We start from the raw sequence: 25915 nt of genomic DNA on the forward strand, positions 1-25915 counted from the left end.
AAAGCACTATATGGGTTTCCTAAAAAAGTTTGTAATGTGGGTAGCTTATACATTTCATTTAATTTTTTGTTTTCTGAAATGCTGGTACGTCTCAAATCTTCGAGATTTTTTAGTTTTTATGGCTGGATGGATCGATGTTAAGAGTGAATTCAAGTTGAGGTTGCTTTAATGTTATTCTCTGTTGGCTCTCATCATAACTCGTTCTATAGTTGAATATTTGTTGCCTCATACATTGTCCATTCTATAAGATTTGTTATGTTGTTTCACTTTATTCACAAATATTGGGTCATGTAACAGGTGAATTTGGAGGTTGTGTGAATAAGCGAGTCCAGAAGTAATTGTGAATCCTTAGAGAAAAAGATGGGATCAGAGGATTCTGATATGAATATCGTAGTGACTCAAATTAGTGTTGGTGGGTTCGACAATGATGTCAATGCGAAAATGCTTTCAGAATACCTGGAAGAACAAGTTGGACAAGTGTTGAGGTGTAGATTAAAGACTTTGTCCACTCCTCCTAAATCTTACCCAACTTATCACATTGATGAAGAGAGCGTGCAAAGAATGAACGATTACATAAGAGTGGAACCTCATGCATTCGTTCATTTTGCATCTTCAGGGTCTGCAAATTATGCTCTTGCTGCTGCTGGGCGTAATGAACTAATATTAGGAGGGAAGCCTTTGAAGGTTAGTTTGGGTCCTGGGAATCCCCATTGTTTGGATAAGAGGAGAATAGATAAGATGCCCTTAAAGTTTTCAGATGTTAATGTAGAAATTGGAGGACTGGTTAGTAATGATGACTTTGTGGTTGGTTGGAGGGGACCTCTTACTGGTGTGAACTTTCTTGTGGATCGATTCGATGGGACATGCAAAATACTTTTCACAAATAATACTGTTTTCTCTTTCCAGAGTGAAGCAAGACAGGCTGTTATAAAATGCAATTTCAAGATTCAGTTTTTGACGAGGGAAATCAATGAGATAAAGGAATGTAAAGACTTTGCATCTTTGGTAATATTATTGCAGCTGGCTTCATCTCCATTGGTTTTCTATAGAACTGCAGATGATGATGTTGAAGAATCAGTAGCATTTGACTTATTAGACGATGATGATCAATGGATCCGAACTACAGACATTACATGTAGCGGAGCCATTGATCGGTTTAATACCTATCGTATCTCAATTCGGCCTCGCAATGGTCCTAACTTTGGGAAGGCCAAGAAATTTTTTCGTGAAAGTAGGGTGCCCGTGGTAGAACCATGTAACCAAAGGCTCCGGGTGAGAAATGAACCTGATTTTGGTGTGCCCATGCCAGAACCTTTCTTCTGCATCCAAAACCATGGAGGTATAAGCTTTAAGGTCTTGTTTCTGGTAAATGCAGTTTTGCACAAAGGCATTATTAATCAGCATCAGATGACCAATGATTTCTTTACTTTGCTTAATAAGCATCCGGAGGGGATTAATGTAGCTGCACTGAAGCACATATTTTCCTTCAAAAGGCCTGTCAATGACGCTGTTAAGAAGTTAGAACACATCCAGACATGGCTGTGGAATAAACTTAACCTTCTCAAGAGAACTGAAGAGTCTGATGATGTTGTAGAGGTTAGGAGGTTGGTTATCACCCCAACCAAAGCATAGTCTTCCACCGACCGTGGAGCTGTCGAATAGAGTCCTCAGGAACTATAAACATGTTGCAGATCGATTTTTGTGAGTTACTTTCATGGACGAGGGCATGCGGAACTTGAATAGGAATGTGCTGACGTACTATGCTTCCACCATCGTGAGAGAAATTACGTCAAAATCTAATCCCCAGAAAACTGCTATCTTCCAAAGGGTGAAAACTATGCTGAGTCAAGGATTTTACCTGTGTGGTCGCAGGTACTCTTTTCTGGCATTCTCAGCTAACCAGCTGAGGGATCGTTCTGCCTGGTTTTTTGCAGAACACCCGAAAATTAGTGTGCCCAGCATCATAAGCTGGATGGGGAGGTTCACTAACAAGAATGTTGCAAAATATGCTGCTAGGATGGGGCAGTGCTTTTCATCAACCTATGCAACAGTGGAAATCCTTCCAAGCGAGGTTAACTCCAAGCTTCCAGATATAGAAAGAAATGGGTATATTTTCTCTGATGGAATCGGCATGATATCAGCAGATCTAGCTATAGAAGTTGCAGAGAAGTTGCAATTAAGTGTCAATCCTCCTTGTGCTTATCAGATAAGGTATGCTGGTTGTAAAGGTGTTGTTGCATGTTGGCCGGCAAAGAATGATGGCATCCGTCTTTCTGTGAGACCAAGTATGAAGAAATTTGACTCAAATCACACTATCCTTGAAATCTGCTCTTGGACGAGATTACAACCTGGTTTTTTGAACCGGCAAATAATAACCCTGCTCTCATCTTTGAAGGTTAAAGAAGAAATATTTTGGGAAATGCAGAAAGAAATGTTATCAAGGTTGGATAAAATACTTGTGGATTCGGATGTGGCTTTTGATATCATTACAGGTTCATGTGCTGAGGCAGGAAATACTGCAGCTATAATGTTGAGTGCGGGGTTTAAACCTCAAAGTGAGCCTCATTTAAGAGGGATGTTGTCTAGCATTAGAGCTGCTCAACTTGGCGACCTCAGGAATAAGGCAAGGATATTTGTTCCTTCCGGAAGGTGGTTGATGGGCTGCTTGGATGAATTAGGTGAACTTGAGCAAGGCCAATGCTTTATTCAAGTGTCAAGCCCTTCTTTGGAGAATTGCTTTGTTAAGGATGGTCCAAATTTTTCTGATATCAAGAAAAATCTTCAAGTAATAAAGGGCCTTGTTATAATTGCAAAGAACCCGTGTCTTCATCCCGGGGATGTGAGGATTCTGGAGGCTGTAGATGTTCCTGGTTTACACCATCTCTATGATTGTCTGGTCTTCCCTCAGAAGGGGGATAGGCCACATCCAGATGAAGCATCAGGGAGTGACCTTGACGGTGACCTCTACTTTGTGGCTTGGGATAAAAATCTCATCCCACACAGTAAGAAAAGTTGGATGCCAATGGACTATGCTCCTGCAGAAGTTAAACAGTTGAATCGTCATATTGAACATGCGGTAACTACTCAACTATAATAATATTTCCTGCATGTTTGATTCATATCTTCCTATATTTAGTTAGCTTTTCCAGATCTGTATAAATTTGTTACAGCCTAATGTTCACTTGGATAGAATGCTGATGAGATAATTATAGGCCTTCTTGAAACGCTACCATTACTTGTTCTTTAGCTTATATTTATCTTTTAACAACTGTCTTGAGTTTTGTTGTTTTAGTAAGATACTGTTTGCTCACTTTTCTTTCATTATGCAACCCAAGTTAATGATTCTCTGATTTTGTATTTGCCTTTGTTTTGTAATAGAAGAGGGAGAGAGTCTTCATGGCTCAAAATATTTGTGACCATTTGTGGTGTCTGGGTATATCCAACAGATTTTGCACTAGTTATCTGTTGGACCATTCAACTGGTTGCCTAGCATTCTTTTTGTATTTTAACTATCTTTTTCTTTATTTACAGGACATAATAGATTTTTTCTCAAAGAACATGGTTCAAGAGAGCCTAGGAGAAATCTGCAACGCGCATGTGGTTCATGCTGACCTCAGTGAACTTGGAGCTTTGGATGAGAAGTGCCTTAAATTGGCAGAGCTTGCTGCTATAGCCGTTGATTTCCCCAAAACTGGAAAACTTGTCACCATGCCATATAACCTCAGACCAAAACTGTATCCTGACTTCATGGGGAAAGAGGAATTCCAGTCATACAACTCCGAGAAAATTTTGGGCAAATTATATAGACAAGTTGATATTTTATCTCAGGGAGAATTTGCTGGACTTGAGTTTGTCCCTGAAGACATCCCATATGATACTAATCTTGAGATCCCAGGATACGAAGATTTCATAGCTGAAGCATGGAATCACAAATGTTCTTATGATAGTCAGTTGAATGGACTTTTAGGACAATACCAAGTTAACAGGGAGGAAGAGGTGGTTACTGGACATATATGGTCCATGGCAAAGCACAATTCAAAGAAGCAAGGGGAATTAAAAGAGAGGCTGAAGCATGCATATAATGCGCTGAGGAAGGAGTTCAGAAATGTTTTCGAGCATATGGATCCTGATTTTGATCAACTTTCCATTGATGAGAAGAACAATATGTATGAAACAAAGGCGTCTGCATGGTATCAGGTTACCTACCATCCTCATTGGGTGACTAGAACAGTACTGGAGTTGCAAAAGACTGATGTCGTCTCAAATACTGTTATGTTAAGTTTTGCATGGATTGCAGCAGATTACCTTGCTCGAATTAAGATTAGACAAAGGGGAATGCAACATTCCCGCCCCACACCCGCATAATTTTAAAAAAATTAAGACGTTGCCCTGCCCAACACTAGCTTAGAAACTGCCCCGCCCCACATAGTCTTAAATTCGCTCTGCCACGTCTCATTGTCATCCCATTTATACACAGTAGTATTATGCTAATTATCTCCACTAGTATATTTGTTTCCTCAGTCGTTATTTATTATTTTGGTCTTTGTCATTTTAGTCGTCGCTTTAGCTCTTTTTTACGTTTATTATGAAAAATAATAAATACAAAGTATAATTACTAAAGAGTCAAAATGTGTGAGGTATATGGTATAATAATCTCAGTGATAAACTGCAAGACTATTTTATCCTGAGTTTGGTTGAAGGTATTAGGTAGTCCTGAAATTATTTATTCCACCATTTCCTTAGTGATAAGATAAGTTATCACATATATATGAATATGGTGGAATGACTTATTCCTTGGTAATTTATTTTGGGATAACTTGTTCCCAACCAAACGATCCCTAAGAGTTTGTTTGGATGGACTTAAAATGTAACACCTCGCTATTTGAAAGAACTAGAAGGAGCTAGAATTAGAAAGAATTGTTTTTGGAAAGAAGGAAAAATCTGGAAAATTGGTAAAGTTATATTAAGTTTAAGTTTTTGGTCAACTTCAAACGACCGTAACTTCTAGCTCAGGATGAGTTACGTGTGCTTCCAGATACCGTAGGAAATATCTTGGAATTATCTTTCCAACGCCTCCGAGTTTGCACGATTCCGAGTTCGTATGAGTGATATATGCCCATTTGAAGTTGGGATGTGCAAGTAAGGAAGGTCTAATCCGGATTTTGGAAGGAATGTTTGGTCTTTTCCTTAACCAATTATTTTATTTCCTTTTTAGGAGTTTAATTGGGGTCTAATCAGAATTAGATCCGTAGAAACAATTGGAAATTCATGCTAGGGCTTGGAGAAAAGAGAAAAAAGGAGAAAGGAGAAGAAAAGTCAACATTCGTCAAGATCGTGCAATTTAGTTGTGGATTTCACCAAGGATTCAATCCTACGAGGTATGTGAGATCACATAGCGTTGGGTTAGTTCACCCATGCGCTAATCATGATTCAATTCAGCGAAGTTGTGTAGCTTTGAAAGCAAATATTATGAGTTCTTGATGAAATTCGTTTGGAATCTTGTGGGTTCTTGTTGTTGAAGTTTCTTGAGTTTGATTGATGATTTTAGGTGTGTTTTCGAGTAGAATCTTGCATATATTGATGGAATAGTTTATTCTAAGTGTTTGGGGAAAGAACCAAGTTAAAATAGGGGTTTAGAGTTGAAAAACGAGCAAAAAAAGTCGGGATTCACCTAGGCAGGGGCCTGAGGCGCCGTCCTAGCCAGAGCTCCCCAACAGGGGCTCTGAAGTTTGGGCTTTAGGGAGCCGCGCCAGGGACGCTAGTTCTTCCACTTTTTCCCACTTATTTCCGTACTAGTTCCTTAGCAACGTACCTAAGTTTTCTAGTATGTGCAAGTAAGGAAGGTCTAATCCGGATTTTGGAAGGAATGTTTGGTCTTTTCCTTAACCAATTATTTTATTTCCTTTTTAGGAGTTTAATTGGGGTCTAATCAGAATTAGATCCGTAGAAACAATTGGAAATTCATGCTAGGGCTTGGAGAAAAGAGAAAAAAGGAGAAAGGAGAAGAAAAGTCAACATTCGTCAAGATCGTGCAATTTAGTTGTGGATTTCACCAAGGATTCAATCCTACGAGGTATGTGAGATCACATAGCGTTGGGTTAGTTCACCCATGCGCTAATCATGATTCAATTCAGCGAAGTTGTGTAGCTTTGAAAGCAAATATTATGAGTTCTTGATGAAATTCGTTTGGAATCTTGTGGGTTCTTGTTGTTGAAGTTTCTTGAGTTTGATTGATGATTTTAGGTGTGTTTTCGAGTAGAATCTTGCATATATTGATGGAATAGTTTATTCTAAGTGTTTGGGGAAAGAACCAAGTTAAAATAGGGGTTTAGAGTTGAAAAACGAGCAAAAAAAGTCGGGATTCACCTAGGCAGGGGCCTGAGGCGCCGTCCTAGCCAGAGCTCCCCAACAGGGGCTCTGAAGTTTGGGCTTTAGGGAGCCGCGCCAGGGACGCTAGTTCTTCCACTTTTTCCCACTTATTTCCGTACTAGTTCCTTAGCAACGTACCTAAGTTTTCTAGTTGATTTCTACACTCTAAGGTACGTCTAAACATCATGAAATCATCCATAAATATGAGAACATGAACCTTAAATCCATAATTCAATTCAAGGAAAGTTAAGAGTCAAGTCTAGAAAGTTCAAAGAGTTTTTCCAAAAAGTCTTTTACAAACGTTTAACTTTGTTTTAAGACTTAAGCTTTGAGTTGAGTAAAAGAGTAAGAGTAGAGTTCATTTCTTCAAAGATTATACGGGAACTAAGTATTCCCAAGAGTTTAAATGTTTTCACATTTGAGCAAGAAAGGAAAACATCGATTTCCAAGAGAGCTTTTAAGTTAAGTTTTGAGTAATTATCTCAAACCAAAGAAATAGTTTGTTTTAAAAACATATGAGCTGAGTATATTTTGGGAGTAGTATTGAGCACCGATATAGGGACGCGAGTTCATAATAACTCAAGTCTCCATAAACCATGTAGTCATCATGGGTTGAAAAGATCATACTTTTTAGATGATTCCTTAGTGTTTTTTAGCATATACTAGTGGATCCACTTAGTTGAGGCATTCTATATGACGGCAAAGTATAAGATAGTTCTGGCAACGTGGGCGTGACGTTGTATCATCACTTATGCTCATAGTGGTAGTTGTTGGTTAGAGAAACTCCCACAGTATTATATTACTTTATATGTAATTGTGTTGCTATTGTATTTTTATAATACATTGAGTTGTCATCTACTGTTTTAAATGTTTTGTATAAACTGCACATTTTTTGTTGTTTTACTTTGTATTTGAGTTGACCTATTCATGAGTTGAATAAAGTCAAGGTAAGTGTTCTTTTCAGATTATGTTCAAGCTTATGTCTTGTTCAGTATTCCCCTCGCATACTCGTACATTCAATGTACTGATGACATTTAGCCTGCATCGCTTTATGATGCAGACACAGGTAACTAGGATCAGCATCCAGTGCCTCGTTGATCCAGTTGAGCACTCCGAGTCAGTGGGTGAGCCTCCTTGCTTTTCGGAGGACTCCTTTTACATTGCTTTAATATTTCAATTGTTAGGATGATCGAGGGTCTTGTCCCGACATCCTTCTTTGTTTTAGAGACTTCATAGACGAGTAGTCATAGTTCTTTAGTCTTGTATTTCAGATGTTTTGCTATAAGGCTTTAGTTGCCATCTATGGCTAGTTTGAATGTTTTATCCTTAAACGTTCTGAGTTTAAATTGAGACAGTTATTTTATAAATGCATTTGATCCTTGTAATAATGCTTAAAGTCTTCCGCTGAGAGTCTAGCCAAGACAAGGGTTCGCTTGGGGCTAGAAATGGTTCTCGGGTGCCAGTCCCGCCCAGGGTGTAGACTTGGGGCGTGACATAAAAGGTGGGAGGAGATTACAATGTGAGGAGTCAAACCCTTACCAACAAGGTAGGGGTTTAGGTAACTAAGCTACTAAGATTCGCTTTTTTTCAAAATGTATTTTAGAATACTTATATCATTGATTTTCTTCTGTTTATCGACCTTAAACCTTTGACCTAATAGTTCAGAAGAAAACTCATCAACTAGTCAATCACTATGATCAAGAAGGCCGATGCGACTTATAAGTATAGGTCACAATTAAGAATCCTAATCTATGACTTTAAGCTTGTTTTTGTTACTTAGCTCAAAAACATGCGCTTAAAATCATTTCTTAATCATACTTAATTCTACAAAAGTTACTTAATTTTTTCTAAAAAAATAAGTTAATTCAAACAAGTTCTAACTTACTCATGTGTATTTGACGTTTTATTTTAAGAATTCAACAATATTAAAAAAAGAACTACTTTTTAATGTCAAAGATATAGTTAAAAATTAATTTGTGTGGTTCAATTGCTTCGTTTTTAAACTTGGTGGTCTGAATCATTCACATCAAAAAACTTTAGCGGGGCTCTTCGCAATTACTCCATTCTTTAGAACCTTCTACCAAAAAATCCACAAAACTTCCCTTGGAATCCTCGAGAAACTGAATAAAAGGCCACTTCTGTCATTTCACACAAATCACAAAATAGTAATAAAAATCTTTTTTTCCTTATTTTCGTTTTCGCGCCCGCTTAGTTTTATCCCGCTTCCTCTTTTAGGGTTTTGAAAACCTCTTCTCCTTTCACTTTCCCCCACTCTCACTCTCGCACTTTCTCGAGAAAAAAATCGTCGCAATTCGCCGGAAAAATGCCGCCGATTAACTTGACGGAAGGAGCAATAGAGATGCTATCGATCGGAGAAGGGCATCCCGAGGAGTTTAAACCGGTGCTACAGATCACGGATGTTCGGTTGGTGAATACTCAGAACCAGACAAACAATAATGAACGATACCGGATTTTGATATCGGACGGAACGCATATTCAGCAAGGGATGTTAGCTACGCAGAAGAACGATCTAATTCGGTCTCAACAGATTCGGAAAGGAACTATTATTCAGATGAAAGAGTTCGTTCGTAATGTCATCCAGAATCGAGTGTAATGATTCCTGATTCCCTTTCAATTACTCTTAATTTTGTTATTACGTGGACTAGTAATGGTATAATTATTGAAATCTTGGATTGCATGTGTGCACCTTGAGTGAATTTTTTCATTGAGATGCTTTCCCGTGGTGTTTTATGTTTGTGTTTTTTGAGAAAAAATCAATTGTTTAAAGTACTTGTTTTACTTGTTGATTGCTGTTGTTATTTGCACGCTCAAAGCAAATGTTATGTCTGTAAAAATTGTGAAATTCCATTACCTGGGGAGTTCTGGATTTCTTTTTTCTGGACTGTTGATGGTGATCAATTAACGCAAAGATGATAGCATGTATGTTACAGATATTATTTCATACCTCTCAACTTGGGTTTAAGTTTCTGTATGTATGAAAACCTTTTCCTATTATGACAGGGTTCCTTAAATGCCAGTGGTTTGCTCTTGCAGTTGGTTTTACATTTATTTTTAGGTTTGTAGATAGGCTTTTTCCGAATTAGCAAACTTCTGTTTTTGCAGTCATGATTGCAACTGTGTGGGTTATTTGATAGGCGTTTATCTAAATTAACAGTTTAGTGCTATTCAGTTAGGACTTAGGACTGCAAATTTGTATGTTTCTAGATTATCATTTTGGTTTCATGAACTGCAAAGACTCTCTGATTGGGAGCACAACTTATATGTGTATGGTTAGACCCTAATTGTTAAGTTTCTTCCTCTTAAAGTGAGTGTCTTGACACTTTTGTATGATGAGCTTTCCCAAGACTGGTTCTTTGAAAAGATAATTAGCAAACAGCTTACCATGTCAGTAATTTCCAGCTATAATTTCCAATGAAGAACCTACATATATATGTGTTTTATGAATTTCATGTTTCGTAAATGTTTATGAATCATACTTTCAGTTTAAAAATTTGTTTATTGATATTCATTGTCTAATTCTTCAAACAGGATCATCATTATTATTGAATTAGATATTTTACTTGAGACGTGTGATCAAATTGGAGACCCAAAGCATTATGTCAGAACTGATGGTAGTGTCCCTTCGGTGCCACGACCAGCTGCCCCGCTGCAGCCTTCCACCAATCAATTAGGTGGTGTAAGTGTAAACCCCCAATCAATTGCTTCTCTTTCCGCTACTTCAGGCTCAACTCCAAGACCAAATATGTCAGGAGGAATGCAATCTCCAGAGATGAACCGTAGCAGTGTTTACAATACTGCCTCTGTTGGGAATACTGACTCTGGACGATATAGTTCAGGTGCACCTCTTTACCCCAGAGCAGAATCTGGTCCTGCAATTTCACGGGCTCCAATGAATTATGTGCGTCCACCTCAGCCTTCTTATCAACAGCCTCCTCAGTCTTCTTATCAGCAGCCATCACCAATGTACTCCAACAGAGGACCTGTAGCCAAGAATGAAGCACCTCCAAGGATTATTCCAATTGCTGCTCTCAATCCATATCAGGGTCGGTGGACTATCAAGGCCAGGGTAACTGCAAAGACGGAACTCAGACACTACAACAATCAAAGGGGTGATGGAAAAGTATTCTCTTTTGATCTTCTTGATTCCGATGGAGGAGAAATAAGGGTGACTTGTTTTAACTCTGTAGCTGACCAATTTTATGACCAGATTGAACCAGGTAGAGTGTATCAAATTTCAAAAGGAAGCTTGAAACCAGCTCAGAAAAATTACAATCACCTTCCAAATGACCATGAAATTATGCTCGAGAGCACGTCTGTAGTTCAACCTTGTTTTGAGGATGACAGGGCTATTCCTCAGCAGCAATTTCATTTTCGGCCAATCAGTGACATTGAAGCCATGGAGAACAACAATGTGATAGATGTCATTGGTGTGGTGTCTTCAATAAGTCCATCTAGTTCAATAATGAGGAAAAATGGTACAGAAACTCAGAAGAGAGTCCTCCAGCTGAAGGACATGTCTGGTAGAAGTGTTGAAGTAACTTTGTGGGGAAATTTCTGCAATGCAGAAGGTCAAACACTTCAGAGTCTCTGTGATTCTGGGGCTTTCCCTGTCTTGGCAGTTAAAGCTGGTAGAGTAAATGATTTTAATGGCAAATCTATAGGTACTATATCTACAAGCAAGTTGTTTATAGAACCAGATTTTCCTGAAGCTCTGAAAACGAAGGCATGGTTCGAAAGGGAGGGAAAGAACATGCCATCTATGTCATTGTCACGAGAAGTGAGCAGTATTGGTCGGACAGATGTGCGGAAGACTATATCTCAAATCAAAGATGAGAAGTTAGGCACTTCTGAGAAACCAGATTGGATCACTGTAAGTGCCAGTGTTACATTTATAAAGGTTGACAATTTTTGCTATACTGCATGTCCCCTCATGATAGGAGATAGACAGTGCAACAAAAAAGTGACAAATAATGGGGATGGGAAATGGCGGTGTGACAGGTGTGATCAGACTGTTGATGAATGTGAATATAGGTACATTCTTCGGTTCCAGATTCAGGACCATACTGGCTTAACATGGGTTACTGCATTTCAAGAATGTGGTGACCAGATAATGGGTGTATCTGCAAAAGAATTGTATTTCTTAAAATATGAGGAGCAGGATGATGATAGGTTTGCAGAAATCATGCGTAATGTGTTATTCAACCAGTTTATATTTAAATTGAAAGTGAAAGAAGAGATGTATAGTGATGAGCAGCATGTTAAGTCAACAGTGGTCAAAGCTGAGAAGCTGAACTTCCAACCAGAGACCAGGTTTCTGTTTGACCTGATAAACAAGATTAATGGGCAGGAATCCAGCACTTTACCTCCTAAGACAGATGATGCAACTCTGAATTCAGGGTTTAATAATACTGGATTTGGGAATAAACGCAAAGAACCAATGAGCCCTGTTGCAAGTTATGGTGTCAGCCATAGCGGTATCAGCAGAGATAGTGGACTGCAGGGAAATCGGCAAGGTCCATATGGGAATCAGCTTACAGGCTCACAGTTCGCTCCGCCTGGCTCTACTGCAGGCAGTATCAGCAGAGAAAGTGGACTGCAGGGAAATCGGCAAGGTCCATATGGAAATCAGCCTACTGGAACACAAAATGCTCCAACTGGCTCTTCTACAGGCATGTATATGAGCTGTAATAGTTGTGGTGGAACAGGTCATAGTGCTTCAAACTGTCCAAGCATGATGAGTGGTCAGAGCCAGGCATATGGAGGTGGTTTTGGCAATAGGGCAACTTCAGGGATGAGCAGTGGTGGTGGTGGTGGTGGTGGTGGTGGTGAGTGTTATAAATGCCATCAGTATGGACATTGGGCAAGAGATTGCCCAGGCGTAAGCAATGCACCTGCTGCCAATAACATGACATCAGGAAGATACGGGAATACTCCAAGGCAACACGTCGGTGGTTTTTGATGAACCTTTTTGAGCGCATAAAGTTGTCCTGTACAGGTTTAGATGTCTTCTCTTAGTGGTTCATCATGGCTCATGTTCTGCTTTTGAGAAAGCTTCTTGAGGGCTTGCGTTTTGCCTTTCTGTACAGTGGTCGCATGGGGCTTAAATTATGCGTCACTGTTCCTGGACGAGAGTGCACTACAAGTCTTGTCGTCCTTGTTTTGAGGAGTGACATTTCGTTGCTCTTTCCTTGTAAATTATAGTCTTGCATTATCATCTCTTTTCGTCTTTCTTTTTTTGAGTTCTTTTAGGTAATCTTTCTTTGTGGTTTCGACCTTTTAAGATAAAAACTCTTGTGTTACAGTTTAGACTAACATGTGTATGTTGTCACATCTTTTTAATCTGTCACATGTCATCTTTATTTATGCACGTCTTGAATACGTAATAACCCCTCCTATTCAAAATAAATGTTTTGTGTTTTAGGCTTGGGTACGTGAATGAAGTGTCGAGCAAATCGAAGAAAAAGAATTTACTGTAAATGTCTTGGTTTTGGTTTGGATCATGTTTTGGAAGCTAACTTGCGTCTTAAACTTCTGTTATAATTTTTCATTTAGATCCCTAGACTTGAAGTTTTATCACCTGAACTCTAATCAAATTTATGTCTATTGAGACCACAGTGATTTTTCTCTTTCAAAATTATGAATTCTATGTCCACACAATTTTTCAAAATAATACTCCAAATAAAATAGTGAAAAATATTCATGACCAAACGGACACTTAATTTTTTGGGGGATTGGGGTTGTGGGGTGTTGGATGAGGTACCAAAAACTAGTTGGTCGACTTTTGGGTGATAACAAGAAATGTTGTTCAAGAAATATTCTCAATCTTTAATTTAGGTGTCTAAATGGAAATTTTGAGCAAGCTTAAGGAGCCACCACATATGTAATCAACCTTCTTTTAACGCACTTCAAGTCGCATTTCTCTCAGTTGCAAAAGGCTCTCACAAAATATTTTGCTATGGGCAAGTACCAAATTACGCCCAATGGGGAAAATCTGCAATGATGATGACCGTCAAACATGAAACAATTGAAACCTAATTTAGGATTTAGGGTTGAGAGTTCCACAAGGCACGCGATCTTCAACAACTGCCAAAAACTTTTAAAAGTATACCATAATTTTCGCGGTTAACACTATTTATCTGTTACAAAGGAGAGGTAGCAAATTCTGTTTGGTCTAAAGCCAAACAGTGTGAGTTTCTTGAATGAAATAAGTAACAACAGTGTTCTCACAAAATTGATGCATTAGGTACTAGCTTCTTCACCACATTTTCTTTAGAGATCTGGCATGCCTTTTCCTGTTTTTGGATCATATGTCCTCTCCATAACAACCTCCATTGGAGTATCCTTAGGACCAGCTGCACAATGAAACCAAAACATATGCAAGAGTGAAAAGATCAGACTCCGCCAAACACACATTAAAAAGTGGACCGAGCAGAGTTTACTCAAAACGTCTTAAATTGGCTGAACGAACTCTATAACCATTTCCCTTGAAGTTTACTAGAAGGAACGTGGTAAGCAACAATGTCAAACAAGCACCACTTGCTAAGCAACACCTACCATCAAACGACTACATAAGTGGCATACCTCAGCACCTATCCAGCACACATATTTCTCAAAGTTGTGCAACCCAATGCCACCACATTACCAGCTCCCCCACACCACCACCACCCCACCCAACCCCAGAAAAAAGGAAGAATGATAAAAGGTGATAAGAAGGCATTCATCCAAACATATGAAACCAAGGGAAGGAATAGAAGAATAAACCATGTTCTTGAGCTCCAGATCGATGCTTCATCTAAATTTGACTTATAATCTAATTTCAAATTATACTTTTATCAAACTGACCATAATCCTTCTTGTCTATTTCAACAATTTGTCTTAAATGAAACTTGCCCCACATTAAGGTTGCATCATGCAGTTGACTACAATTGATCTTAAGCTCTCTAAAGCTTTAACCTTTCATTTCTTCTTCCAGTTGAAATCAGATTATACCTCTAAACCAATAAACTGTTTTTTTTAAGTAACCCCTTCCCGCCACAAAAATAAAATAAAAAAATACAGCATTTACTACATTTGAAATGCAACAGAATACTCTTTTAGAAGAATATACTCGTATGTAAAAGGATTTGATAATTACCAACTGTAGGCCTTGGTGTGGTCCTTATTTTTAAGATCTCAGGCCGGGGAATGATAGAACCAGATGCTCCTATACCTCTTGAGACTCTTACTTTGGAGCCATCCTCCAGGTATCTAATTCCGACCTTGGTTGGTTTCCTGTGGAAGAAGACATGAGCTACCATGTGCTAAGAGCAAAAAATAAAAGGTAAAGAGAAATAATATATCCATACCCTGTGACTGGATCTACAACCTGAACATTGGAAACATGCAGTGGGGCTTCAACTGTAAATATTCCACCTTCATGACCTTGCCCTTGTTTGATATGTTTCTTGACCTGCAGAAGGGCATATAATATAAGGGATCATTTTGTTACATACTAATTATTTTTTGATAAAATAAGGTAATTCTATTTATGAATAGTACCAAGTGGGTACTGAAGATGTAACAAAGTAAGTGATTTATCCTCTGATAAAGCTTTAGAAAGTCTAACTAAGGCCAAAATATTTATCATGTTAGATACAGAATCTCCCTTACACCAACAGTCTAAATATAAGTCAAACTAAAAAATAGCTGGAAACGCTTCTTTGTAAATTAACAACTTTCCTCCTTAATTCAGCTATCACTAAGGGGTCGCCTGGTGTGAAGGATAACACCAAATAGTCTTGGGATTAAATTATAGTGCCACTTAATTTGTTGTTTGGTTGGCAAGTCCGGGATAACTTTTCCTGGGATTAATAATTAGTATCGGGATAAGTTATCCTTTCCCTTGGGTGGTATAATAATCCTAGGATAACTTATCCAGGAGAAAATAGGTAAATGACAAAAATATCCCTTTAAACCCTTTTTATACATCACTTTTTCCATTCATGAAGGGTATTTTTGTAAACATTTGTCCTTAAAATTTATATAATGTATATTATTTTGAATACAACAAACCAAACACTCAATAAGAAATAATCTCTGCATAACTTATCCCATCACATCATAACTTGTATTTAAACCCAACGACCCCTAAATGTTATCATAAACAAGCTACTTTCTCATATTCTTTATATTACGGTCACCAATGAGGATTTACTACATTGAAACTACTTTATGCTCTCAGATTACAATCGCATAGCGTTGGATAATTAAAACCTAGACATTCTTCAGTCGACACCCATTCTCCAACACCACCACTAAACTTAATGTAAACAACACACATCAAAGGCTGATACTATCACAACTTGAACCCAGAGAGAATAATCCAAATTCAGAGGTACCGTGAAAACTGGCATACCAGAGTAGCGTCATGAAGGTCGCATCAAGTCTGATAGGATCATATAGGACTGCTATTTCTCAAGATCCTAACCTCTCTATCAAGTTTGAGGTTTTCAATTTAAAGCTTCTCTTGCTAATAATTGCTACATCTACAAACCTCAACAATAGTAAATGCTGGTAACTGATTAACCAGCACTTTATGATAAATAAGTTAAGGGTTTGAGATATATCCACCGTCACTATAAAATATTTTTTTAAACCATCGGGTCAATTTTACCTGGGGTAGCAGGTAATCTGACTTATTTTCAAAATTACAAATCCCACGTTTTAAGGATGCTTACCTATTTATATCCTTTGCGTGACATGATAATTTAAAAACTAAAAAGCTTGTTATACACTTATACTGACCATGTATATTGCTTAACATATTTTTCTCAACCCTTCATTTTACTTTTTGTAATATTTGCAAACTGTCTACTGTTTAGTGTTTGCACAACGGTTTTCGAATGTAGAACAATTATCATTTATGCAGAAAATTAGTACTCGTCTGCATTAGATTTTATACCTCAAAAGCATCTCTTATTCTTTTCAATAGTTTGAGTAAGGCTACAATCTTTGTATATAGTGAGCTGTACCTTCAAATTGTAACATGCCCTTTGCTTTAAAAGCTGGGATATTTTCATTTTTATGTAAGTTGTGTACAACATCATATAATACAAACCAGCTATAAGATTGTTAGAACCACTTATCAATCTTCTATGTGAAATTCACAAGCACCCTATATTACACCACAACTATTAAAATTATTTTATTCGTGTAAGACCCAAAATTTGGAAAAGGAAACACCTAGGAAACTCTAACGACAAACTTGCTTATTCATTATAATCTAAGTCCTCAGTTCTATACACAACCCCTCCACTTTGAGCATATGTCCCAGCATCAGACAATCACGGTTACGATGGATCCACAATGAATATGACAAGAAATGTTTAAAGAAAGAGTAAACTACGACAAGATATGCTTAGAGATATAAAGTAAGTGTCACAAAATTACTAACCAGGTTTTTCCCCTCAACAATTACACGGTTTTGAGAACGTACGACACGCTTGACAACGCCAGTCTCGCCTCTATCTTTTCCTCTGATAATCATGACCTGAGTGTTGGCGGAAAAATGGGAAACATGAAATAGAAGTATTAAGAAATTGAATCAGCCATGCAAAACAATGATGAATGAGCTTACATTATCTCCTCTGAGAATTCTCCACTGATGAATGAGTTTCTGATAACTTTTCCACCCCATTTTGAGCTAAATCAAAGTAAAAGCTCCCTTCTTTGCATTCAGATGTGCAAAAAAAAACACTAATTAGATAAATATCAAATAAGACCCCCCTAAAAAAAACTAAAATGGATCAAGAATTGTGAAAAAGTCAAATCTATTGCAAACCCATCTAAGAAAAAGACTATGCATTTACAGTGTAGGCCACTACTTTAACTTAACAGGAAAACAAAATGCAACTGCTACAAAACATTGCTATCATCAAGTAAGCAACAAAATTCTCATTAACTCCAACTCAAAGCTCCACAGGTCAAAACAGTATCTCGCATTACCTTAAGATATGAAAATGCAGGCATAGTAAAGCCCAATTAGGGAAAATGGAGAAGAACTCTATTCAAAGTGAAACGAGGAAATAAACCCAATTTGTATCAAGTTACTGATCTGTACCACAGAGGAATATGACATGTGTGCAGTACAACAGAAAATGTCTTCCCTTGTTTGGTTACCTTACTTCAACTCCTATTTAGTCTAACACCTAGACATTGTTATCAACCCTTAATACCCAAAAGTATCAATACATAATCATTATACCAAATTCACCCAAATTATTTCTCCAGATAAAACAGCTTCCATTTCCTCAATACACATCAAAAAACAGAAAAAAATCAAAACTTTATACAAAATTGGCATCTGGGTGTCTTTAATAATGGAAAAAAAACATACTTTCAGAAACCCAAATCAAAAGAATAATCAAATCCTCAATTGTAGTTCGATATTTCACAACAACAACAAACAAAAAAAAACCATTAAAATGCGAAAAAAATAGATTAATTTCACGAAAAATTTAAAATATCCCAATAATATTGAAGAGGAGAGAAACTAGAAAGGGTACCTGAAGCTCAAGGTGTCAAAGCTCTACAGTTTCCCACAGGGTTTTAGCCTTTGAAGGTGATGGGGTTTAATGGTTTCTTTTTTATGGCTTTTATTAGTTTGGGCTTGGTAAAGTTGGCCCAATTACCGTTTACGAGGAAGAAAATTGGACAAAATTACACTGCTAATTAGATATTAGCTATCATTTTAAAACTAATCAATGTTTAGTGGAGTATTTCTTTTTTTTTTAAATGTAGGGATAAAATATGTAATTATTTTTAATCAATCTACAAAATATGATAACTTATCCATTTTTTATATGTCAGTCGTTACATTTGATCGAGAAGAATAATCTTTGTTCTGATTTTCTATCTGAATATATTATTGAAAAGTGGCAATCAACCTTTATTAATAGTAACTCAATATTGCTAACTTTATTGGTAATCTATGATCAAACAATCATTTTGGATCTTACTTGGAATTGAGCAATCAACATTTATTACCACATTAATGTTATTAACTTCATATAGGTGCTCAAAAACTTTTGCTCTCATAGGTCAAGTAAATTAAGTGATTTGTGCTTTCATGTTTTGTTAGCAAAGTTAAATTATTATTATTCCTTGTCCCATATTATTAAAAATAGTTGTTTCATTTTAGTTGATCGCCTTACTTAAGTCAAGAAAGCATTAATTAAAATTTTCCTATATTACCCTTGCATTAATTCTTTTTTTAAAGTGTTCACATTTATTTGTAAAATCCCAAGAAGTTTTTGAAGAGGTAAATTAATAAAAGTATTTTCTTTGTTTATGATTTTTCAATATGCGTATAAAAAGAAAAGTGATCAACCGGGACAAGAAAGTAATAGGGTTGGGTAACAACTTTTTGACAATAACCAATAATTAAATCCCCATTTTATGGAGCCTACACGGGATAGGTTGTTGTTAATCAATAATTAAGTTGTTTTAGGACGTAATTAAAACGGTGCTCACTTGTCAACATTTATTGACTTTATCCATATTATCGAAATTAAATTAGTATCAGTGGTTGATGACAATCAACAACTGAAACCAAACTTTAAAAAAAATTAAAATCTTTTGTTCTAATTTTGTCAATTTTTCTCACGTTGATTTTGGAAAGAAAGAAAAAATGTAGAGAAAATTTGTGTTTGTGGTCATTTAGTCAAAAAATTATGTTTGGGGTTGACTATTGGTTCCTAACATGAGCCTGAGTCCAAATTAGTTTAATTTCCCTTCCTGACTTTTTTCCCTTTTTCTTTTTTTGCTCCTTTGATTTTTGAAATTTCTCAGTAATGAATTTTGGTTTTCTTAATATGATTGTAAAATATATATTCCCCAACTTTTGTAATAAATCATGACTATAAAAAACTACTGAAGAGCCATTTTCTTCCCAACTTCCATGATAGTTCTTGTCAAAAAGTCCCACTTTACAGCAAATTGCTTTCTCTATCACCCTAAACATCTAGTTTCTGAAACTGATCGACCTACTGATAAAAAGCTAATGCCAAGCTTACATAAGTTCTGCCCAACATCATCTACATTCAAATCGACGAAGCAAAAAAAACTCAAATAAGTAGTGCAAACCAAGAGTTAGAAAGAGCATCCATCCAACTCAACTAAATAACCCAATGAATAGTTTAGAGAGAGCGATAAGGTCGGAGGGAGAGCAGTAGGATATGGAAACATGATGGGTTGATATATTATTGATAGAGGTTCCATCCAATAGTACATTGTATTTCAGGATTCTGCAACACTCAAGAGTCAAGACCGTATAGGTCATGGAAATATTTGTCCTTTACATAAATTTGATACAAACACTAAACATATAATAATGCATATTACTTTTAAATCACTTGCTCTCTCTGGCAAGGGGCACACACTCTTATTTGCAGCATTATAGATCAACTGCTTAATTACCAGATCTAAAAATGTTTAGAAACACAGACTGGCAGATGGAGATATAGTATTGGCAGATTCTTTCGAGGGTTGGTCTTTAAGCATACCCTGTGTGCCACAATGAACCCCGGGCATACCACTGACCTGGATTGAGTTGAGACCTGCAATAACACCATCTGAGCCAGTCTGTGCTACCAATTTAACACTCTCGGCTTTTGCTTTCATTCGAAGTCGTTCTGCTCTTGAACCAATGACCTGTCCCAAGATAGAAGCAGCAATGGTTAATGCCATAGCTGTTTTGGGCATCACAACTGACTTCCTCAGCATAGCTATGAAGGGAACAGCAGCATGGACTGCAGTAAACCATGAAAGTGAAAATTTCTCAGTGTGCTCTCTCCATATGCCTAGTGGAATATTAGCTGCCATGCCCAAAGCTCCAATAACAAGCATCTTTGAAGATAGTGGTTGCGGCCGCACAGTCTTCACAAAAGCAGTCCTGGCGAGGGCAGCCCTGGCTGCAACAATTGCAGGTGGGCATTTGAGCTTCATACCAGGAGGCAGCTGAAAAGCTGAGGCGACAAGTGGGAGAACACCGCTAACAGCTCTATAAGATTTGGCGATAGGACAGTTGCCTGACTCCAACCACTCATTTCCCATTGCCTCGTGCTTAGAAGATTTGTCCTGGAAAACAAAACAAAGGATGAATAAAGAAGGCAAACTTTATAAGATGCCCTTTTTGCAGAAAAAAATGCAGCACTCTTCATCAAGAAGAGTTATGGGCAATTTCTTTGAAAAAATTCTACACTCATATGATTTCACTTTGTTAAGGCATATTCTCAACATCTAGCAGAAACAACAAAAACTTATCAAAATAAGTTGTGAAGTGATACTCAAGAGGAGTCTGATCAAATTAAACCAATTACTATGAAACATTTATGATAACTATACCATTTTGTTAATGCCACTGTCTAACTTTATAGTTGACAATGGACAGCCACTCAATGAAGCTCACTTGTTGCTCAGAAAAGAATACAGGAGAGCCATATACCAGAATATTTTAATCTTCTAACATTGTAAATATTTACCTACAGTGTCTAGAAGTCATCATTTTACCCTACAGAAATTCAATTCACAATTAACAATAGACTAGAACATTTACACACAGAGATGAGCAAAAAGGCATTTTCACCAAAAATAATCAAGAGACCGAGTATTCTGTAATGAAAAATCCAAGAGTCAATATCAAGAATTTAGAATCATGATCACAATATTAATCACATTATATCATCATTGGGTTCTTCAATACACATATTCTTGTTAATCACAACAAACAAACCTGAGAAGAAGGCTTTCTCTTTTTGGATGACTCCGGCTTCTTCTTCTGTGAATTCCATTTCCGAGAGAAAGAATCAAAGCTAAAAGGACCTCCTGCTCCGAATGAAGACAAACTTATGGTGGCAGCTTTTGCAGCTAAAGGATTAAATTGTGGGGCAGACTCTACTTCAATGTTGTCATTGGAAAATTGAGACCTTCCAGAAAGTGGGACAACCCCATCTTTTCCATGGAAGACTTTAAATGCCATATCGAAGTTGGGGCCATCTTCAAAAATTGGACCTTTACCTCCCTTTACCTGAAAGGTAATAGAATTAAAGTGTGAAACAATGAGGCATTAGAAGCAATACTTAACCATATCACTAGTATAAGAACAAAAGAAAATAATGACTAGCATGTTAATACTTTAAAAAAATTGCATGCTTATGTTTAAACAGTACAACAGCACATGGATAACCATATCACTTGAACCACCAACTATAAGATTAAGAAAAAATAACTTACAGGGCTGGGAAAGTTCAGAGCAGAAAAGAAAGAAAAGTTTGTTGGCTTGTTGATGTTACTCAAGAACGGGCATCTTTGAATGTCCTGGCCATTGAAGGAGCAATCAGATGTCTCCTCAGTCTGTGTTCTGAAGAAGAACTCCATTTCTTTTGATCCTAGACAAATATATCAGCAAAGAAGACTGTTAAAACAGGTACGAAATGTTGATACACATTTTAGAAACTGGGTGTAGCATTTATGTCCATGTTTATATGGATGTCATTCATGCAAAACTAAAGACAAACAACTACTACGCCTGAGCCCCAAACAAGTTTGGGCAATATGGGTCCTCATTAACCATGTTTCTCCATTTAAATTCATCCCAAGCCAACATTATACGAAGTGAAGAAAAATGAAACTACCAGAAGTTTCTATGTTTTCTACTAACACAAAAATCTCAAATAGAGCTAAAAGCTCCTGAAAAATTTAGGACCTAAAGCAAATGTACTAACATAACTAAAGCATGAGTTGGGAGATTCTATCACTTAGCAAAAAGAGTTAGAATGTTAGATGACTGAACTGGACAATCTACCTAAAACTGCAAAATACCCGCATCGTCCATATTCTACCAATTACTCAGACAGCAATTCAGCAAACATACGCAGGTAAAAGTTCCAGCAGTCATTGATACCTAGTTTGGTATTTCGGTATGTCCTAAGCTGTTCAGCAATAGGCTCCTTCAAGATATCCCCTTAATCAAAATTATCAAAATCCATTTATCTTATGAACTCTTTTACTTGGTTTTAAAGACATCTATTCCTCAATTCTCTCTATACAATCTTCTTCCTCACAGTTGGATCAAAACTTTTAAATCGAGCAATTCGATTGAATCAGTAAATCATAGCACAATCAATTAATTCCAACTTCCTCAACACATAAGACCCTATTATCCCCTTTCCACCCCAAAACCCCCCTTTACTTTCAATTTTATTAAATAACTACTATAATTTAGCTCATCTCTTTCTGCCTAACGCTATATCATCAACTACAGCAAGGTCAAACATCAAAATCCATCAATATCCCCCAAAACAAAAACCAAAAAAAAAATAAAAATTATTTCAGCTAAACACATACAGAAGATCAGCATCCCTAGATTTATTCGAATTCCTACAAACACAACCCCCAAATTAAAGCAGAAAATGAACAATATTCAGCAAAATTGAAACAAAGGAATATATCTACATATATACGCAAGAGAAATAACGAGAAATTGAATCGGGAGCTACCGGAAAGAGAGGCAAAAACTTCCGAATTCCGATGGTCGCCGGAGGAGTTACAGAACGAGCCGGCCACAAGCAATTGAAAGCGTGTGGTTAACACAGATCGGAGCAAATAGGGAATGAAGATTGTGGTGGTGGGATTTTGTGGCTATTTTTTCTATATAGAAAAGTCAATGTTAATTATGACCGGTTATAACCGGTTTCAGGTCACAGCAGTATTGGTTGAACCGAAATGGTGGTGCTGCACACGTAACAAACGTGACAGGGCTAAAATTGTCTTTAAGCAATTTATATATTTAGTAGTAGTAATACATACAACTACTCTCCACTACCAAATTCTTTTTATAGAAAAAGGAAGTTTACCTAATTTGATTTATATTAGGAAAAAAGAAGAAAAGGTTGATTAGAATAGGAAAAAACAATTATCTAATTTGATTTTTATATTAGGAAATGTTGATTTTAGGATAATAATTTCCAAAAAAAACTTATGTGGATATTATTAACGGTGATCAAATCTACAGAGGAAATCTTATGATTGTAAAAGGAAAAATGGACAATTAATATGAAACGGAAGAAGTGAGGCTAGATAAAGATGTCGTAGGACTGAAGACTTGTGTCATATCGTGTAAGGTGTAGGATCGTAGCTATAGCTGGACACCCTTCGTCGAAAAATTACAATGTATATATATGTCAAACTTTACATTTAAAGGATATATATATTTAAAGTTGGACATTCTTGACAAAAGTTATGTCTTTGGCGTTGTGGTAATGGGTGTCCATTTGAACTTGGAGAGTTTGAACCTCAAATAAGCACAATATTTTTTTATTTTATTTTGACAGTCACACACCATTATTCTTGGACACCCTTAATAAAATTTCTAGCTCTGTCACTGATAAGGTGTCCTTACTCTAATGAACTCACTTATGAAGGGGTGAAACTATTAATTAAATTATGATAGAGTGATAAATATTATTTTATTCTTAATTAAATATTTAGATTCAAATTTTAAATATGAAATTATTTTTAACGAAGAATATTTTATCCCAAATAAAATTTCTTAAAATCTAAATATCAAATCTCAAAACGAATATCAAATACGACTAAAAACTCCAAAAATAATGATGATGAAAAGAAAGTCGCCAAAGTAGAGCAATCTTGACTAATCTTGTGTATTTTTCTGAGGCATGGACCCTTGAGGACAAATTCTAATTAATAACATAACCAACAACAATGTGCTAACCCATCTCATTCTACTAGCTACAAAGAAAAAAAGTATATCTAGATGGTGGATTTTTCTCCGCTTTATTAAACTCAACGTTACTGTAAAGTTTACGTATTCAAACTAATTCAATAATAAATTTTATATTTATTTTTTTAAAAAATTATTAGATGTTTGTTTAATCCTCATTGATTTCTAGGAAAAAGATAAAGATAATTTTATTCTTTTGCTATTTTATCTATGTATAAATTATAGTGCATAAATTAGTTGTTTCATGTTAATAATGGTATAAAATAATACTAAGTTATATATGATTCGAATCATAATCAAACATTAGATAAAAGTTATATCAAATGACAGTGTGAATGTTTGAATCACATCCATAATTTCTAGAGGAGTAACTCTCACTATTTCCCCTAATATTAAGAATATGAATATAAAAAAGTTATTTTATTAAAATAAATAAAATAATTAGTTGATTAATAAAGAATTCAATTCAATTAACTTTAAATTGAAAGTATTTTTAAATCAAAAAGTGGAAGGAGAATATTTTTAATAGGTTAAGGATATTTTTGACAATTTTTCCCCAAAATTAAATTATACTATTAGACCTACAAGGTTGCGAAGATGGCTTAATACCAAATTAAGCTCGGTTCGTTTCTTTTTTCCTATTAAAATAAGTTATGACATGTTCTTTGTCAAGAATCCCAAAAGGGGTTGTATATGGCTACTTTGAAGTCGTTACTCTTTAATTTCTTCCTGCTATAATTTCTTGATTCTTCTTAATTTATAGATTATAGTAAGTACGCAATGTCTAAAAGAATAAAGTGTGTGTAAACTTTATCTCTACCTTCCCAAGGTAGAGAGGCTTAAGACCTTCTATATTTATTTAAAATTTAAGCTACAATTAAACACTATGAGCTACAAATTCACTGATATCACTAATTGGGTGACCAAAAGTACTAATTGATAAAATTCCAATTTTTATTTTTTGTGATATACCTTAATACATTTTTATTTATGCTAATTTTTGTTTTTGTGATATACCTTGACACATTTTTGTTTATTCCAACTACATACACCATTTATATTCCAAATTTTGTTTTTAGTTACATTAGGAAAATGTGATTTAGTTGGTACATCAACACTAACATTTTCTCAACAATTCAAAAAAATAAAATGTTAAAAGACAATCCTTCCATCAGAGAGTTATGATGGATCGAGGTTACTTTAAAAGATCTGTTCGAATTATAATCACACTACCATTATAGTTAATTTTACTATAATTAACTAGTTTAATCTATAAACTGTGTAGATTTTATGTTGAGTTATTTATTGTTATTTTCTTTTATATGGTATTGTTTTGTATTTCATACCTTGATATATTTCTCTGAGATGAATGTATTTGTAATCTTTTAGCTTTTATGACTTGTTAAACTTGATCTTGGATCGTGGTTTATCTTTTGTTGTATTTCTAAAGTTATTTTCTACATTATTTTTGTTAAACTTATTTAATTACATTAAATTTATCACATTTGATTATTGTATTTTGATTTGCTTGATGACGAGCGTCATCGTGACTTTAAAACAAATTAGATAGTGACAATGTATCTAAATCCATATATTTGGTGAGATAGTTCATGTAGTCGGGGTTATCAAAATTCAAAGCTCAAAGGGAGAGGCATATATGACTTAGAAAAGATTGAAATATAAAGGAGTAAAGTTAGTCTTCCTCCTATGAAAGCAACAAAATCTAATCGCTTTGACATAGATCTT

The 25915-nt window shown here is 36.0% G+C and overlaps 3 protein-coding genes and 1 pseudogene across 4 annotated transcripts; 2 read left to right on the plus strand and 2 right to left on the minus strand.

Moving 5' to 3' along the window:
* Nucleotides 1-360: 360 nt before the first annotated feature.
* On the plus strand, nt 361-4365 carry LOC102586457 (RNA-dependent RNA polymerase 6-like; annotated as a pseudogene).
* A 4189-nt stretch (nt 4366-8554) lies between these two features.
* Nucleotides 8555-12754, plus strand: LOC102580048 (replication protein A 70 kDa DNA-binding subunit A). Its single transcript, XM_006364403.2, has 2 exons — nt 8555-8979; nt 9919-12754. The coding sequence occupies exons 1-2, from the start codon at nt 8693-8695 to the stop codon at nt 12347-12349; spliced, it is 2718 nt and encodes a 905-aa protein (XP_006364465.1). The 5' UTR covers nt 8555-8692; the 3' UTR covers nt 12350-12754.
* Nucleotides 12755-13470: 716 nt separating this feature from the next.
* Nucleotides 13471-18006, minus strand: LOC102580372 (50S ribosomal protein L24). Of its 2 annotated transcripts, none has more exons than XM_006364404.2 (6): nt 17934-18006; nt 17006-17095; nt 16823-16918; nt 14736-14839; nt 14525-14661; nt 13471-13742 (listed from the first exon to the last, which is right to left on the minus strand). In XM_006364404.2, the coding sequence occupies exons 2-6, from the start codon at nt 17063-17065 to the stop codon at nt 13660-13662; spliced, it is 480 nt and encodes a 159-aa protein (XP_006364466.1). In that variant the 5' UTR covers nt 17066-17095; nt 17934-18006; the 3' UTR covers nt 13471-13659. The 2 variants fall into 2 exon arrangements, with proteins under 2 accessions (XP_006364466.1, XP_006364467.1); XM_006364405.2 differs by having other exon boundaries at nt 17006-17092; nt 17934-18005.
* Nucleotides 18007-19603: 1597 nt separating this feature from the next.
* On the minus strand, nt 19604-23065 carry LOC102580945 (uncharacterized). The gene is made up of 4 exons (XM_006364406.2): nt 22926-23065; nt 21661-21815; nt 21161-21454; nt 19604-20505 (listed from the first exon to the last, which is right to left on the minus strand). Exons 2-4 carry the CDS (start codon nt 21802-21804, stop codon nt 19861-19863), a joined length of 1083 nt encoding a protein of 360 aa, XP_006364468.1. The 5' UTR covers nt 21805-21815; nt 22926-23065; the 3' UTR covers nt 19604-19860.
* Nucleotides 23066-25915: the final 2850 nt, after the last annotated feature.

The sequence above is a fragment of the Solanum tuberosum genome, unplaced genomic scaffold (genome assembly GCF_000226075.1).
Source record: "Solanum tuberosum cultivar DM 1-3 516 R44 unplaced genomic scaffold, SolTub_3.0 scf00494, whole genome shotgun sequence".
Classification (NCBI taxonomy): domain Eukaryota; kingdom Viridiplantae; phylum Streptophyta; class Magnoliopsida; order Solanales; family Solanaceae; genus Solanum; species Solanum tuberosum.

Excerpts from the sequence above, each read along its gene's own strand:
- LOC102580048 (XM_006364403.2), top strand. The coding sequence starts at position 8,693 with ATGCCGCCGATTAACTTGACGGAAGGAGCAATAGAGATGCTATCGATC. Across the intron at positions 8,980-9,918 it reads AATGTCATCCAGAATCGAGT|GATCATCATTATTATTGAAT; the intron begins GTAATGATTCCT and ends TTCTTCAAACAG.
- LOC102580372 (XM_006364404.2), bottom strand. The coding sequence starts at position 17,065 with ATGGGGTGGAAAAGTTATCAGAAACTCATTCATCAGTGGAGAATTCTC. Across the intron at positions 14,662-14,735 it reads GTTGTAGATCCAGTCACAGG|GAAACCAACCAAGGTCGGAA; the intron begins GTATGGATATAT and ends CTTCTTCCACAG. Across the intron at positions 13,743-14,524 it reads CACACCAAGGCCTACAGTTG|CTGGTCCTAAGGATACTCCA; the intron begins GTAATTATCAAA and ends TTCATTGTGCAG.
- LOC102580945 (XM_006364406.2), bottom strand. The coding sequence starts at position 21,804 with ATGGAGTTCTTCTTCAGAACACAGACTGAGGAGACATCTGATTGCTCC. Across the intron at positions 21,455-21,660 it reads CTCTGAACTTTCCCAGCCCT|GTAAAGGGAGGTAAAGGTCC; the intron begins GTAAGTTATTTT and ends ATTACCTTTCAG. Across the intron at positions 20,506-21,160 it reads AGAGAAAGCCTTCTTCTCAG|GACAAATCTTCTAAGCACGA; the intron begins GTTTGTTTGTTG and ends TTTGTTTTCCAG.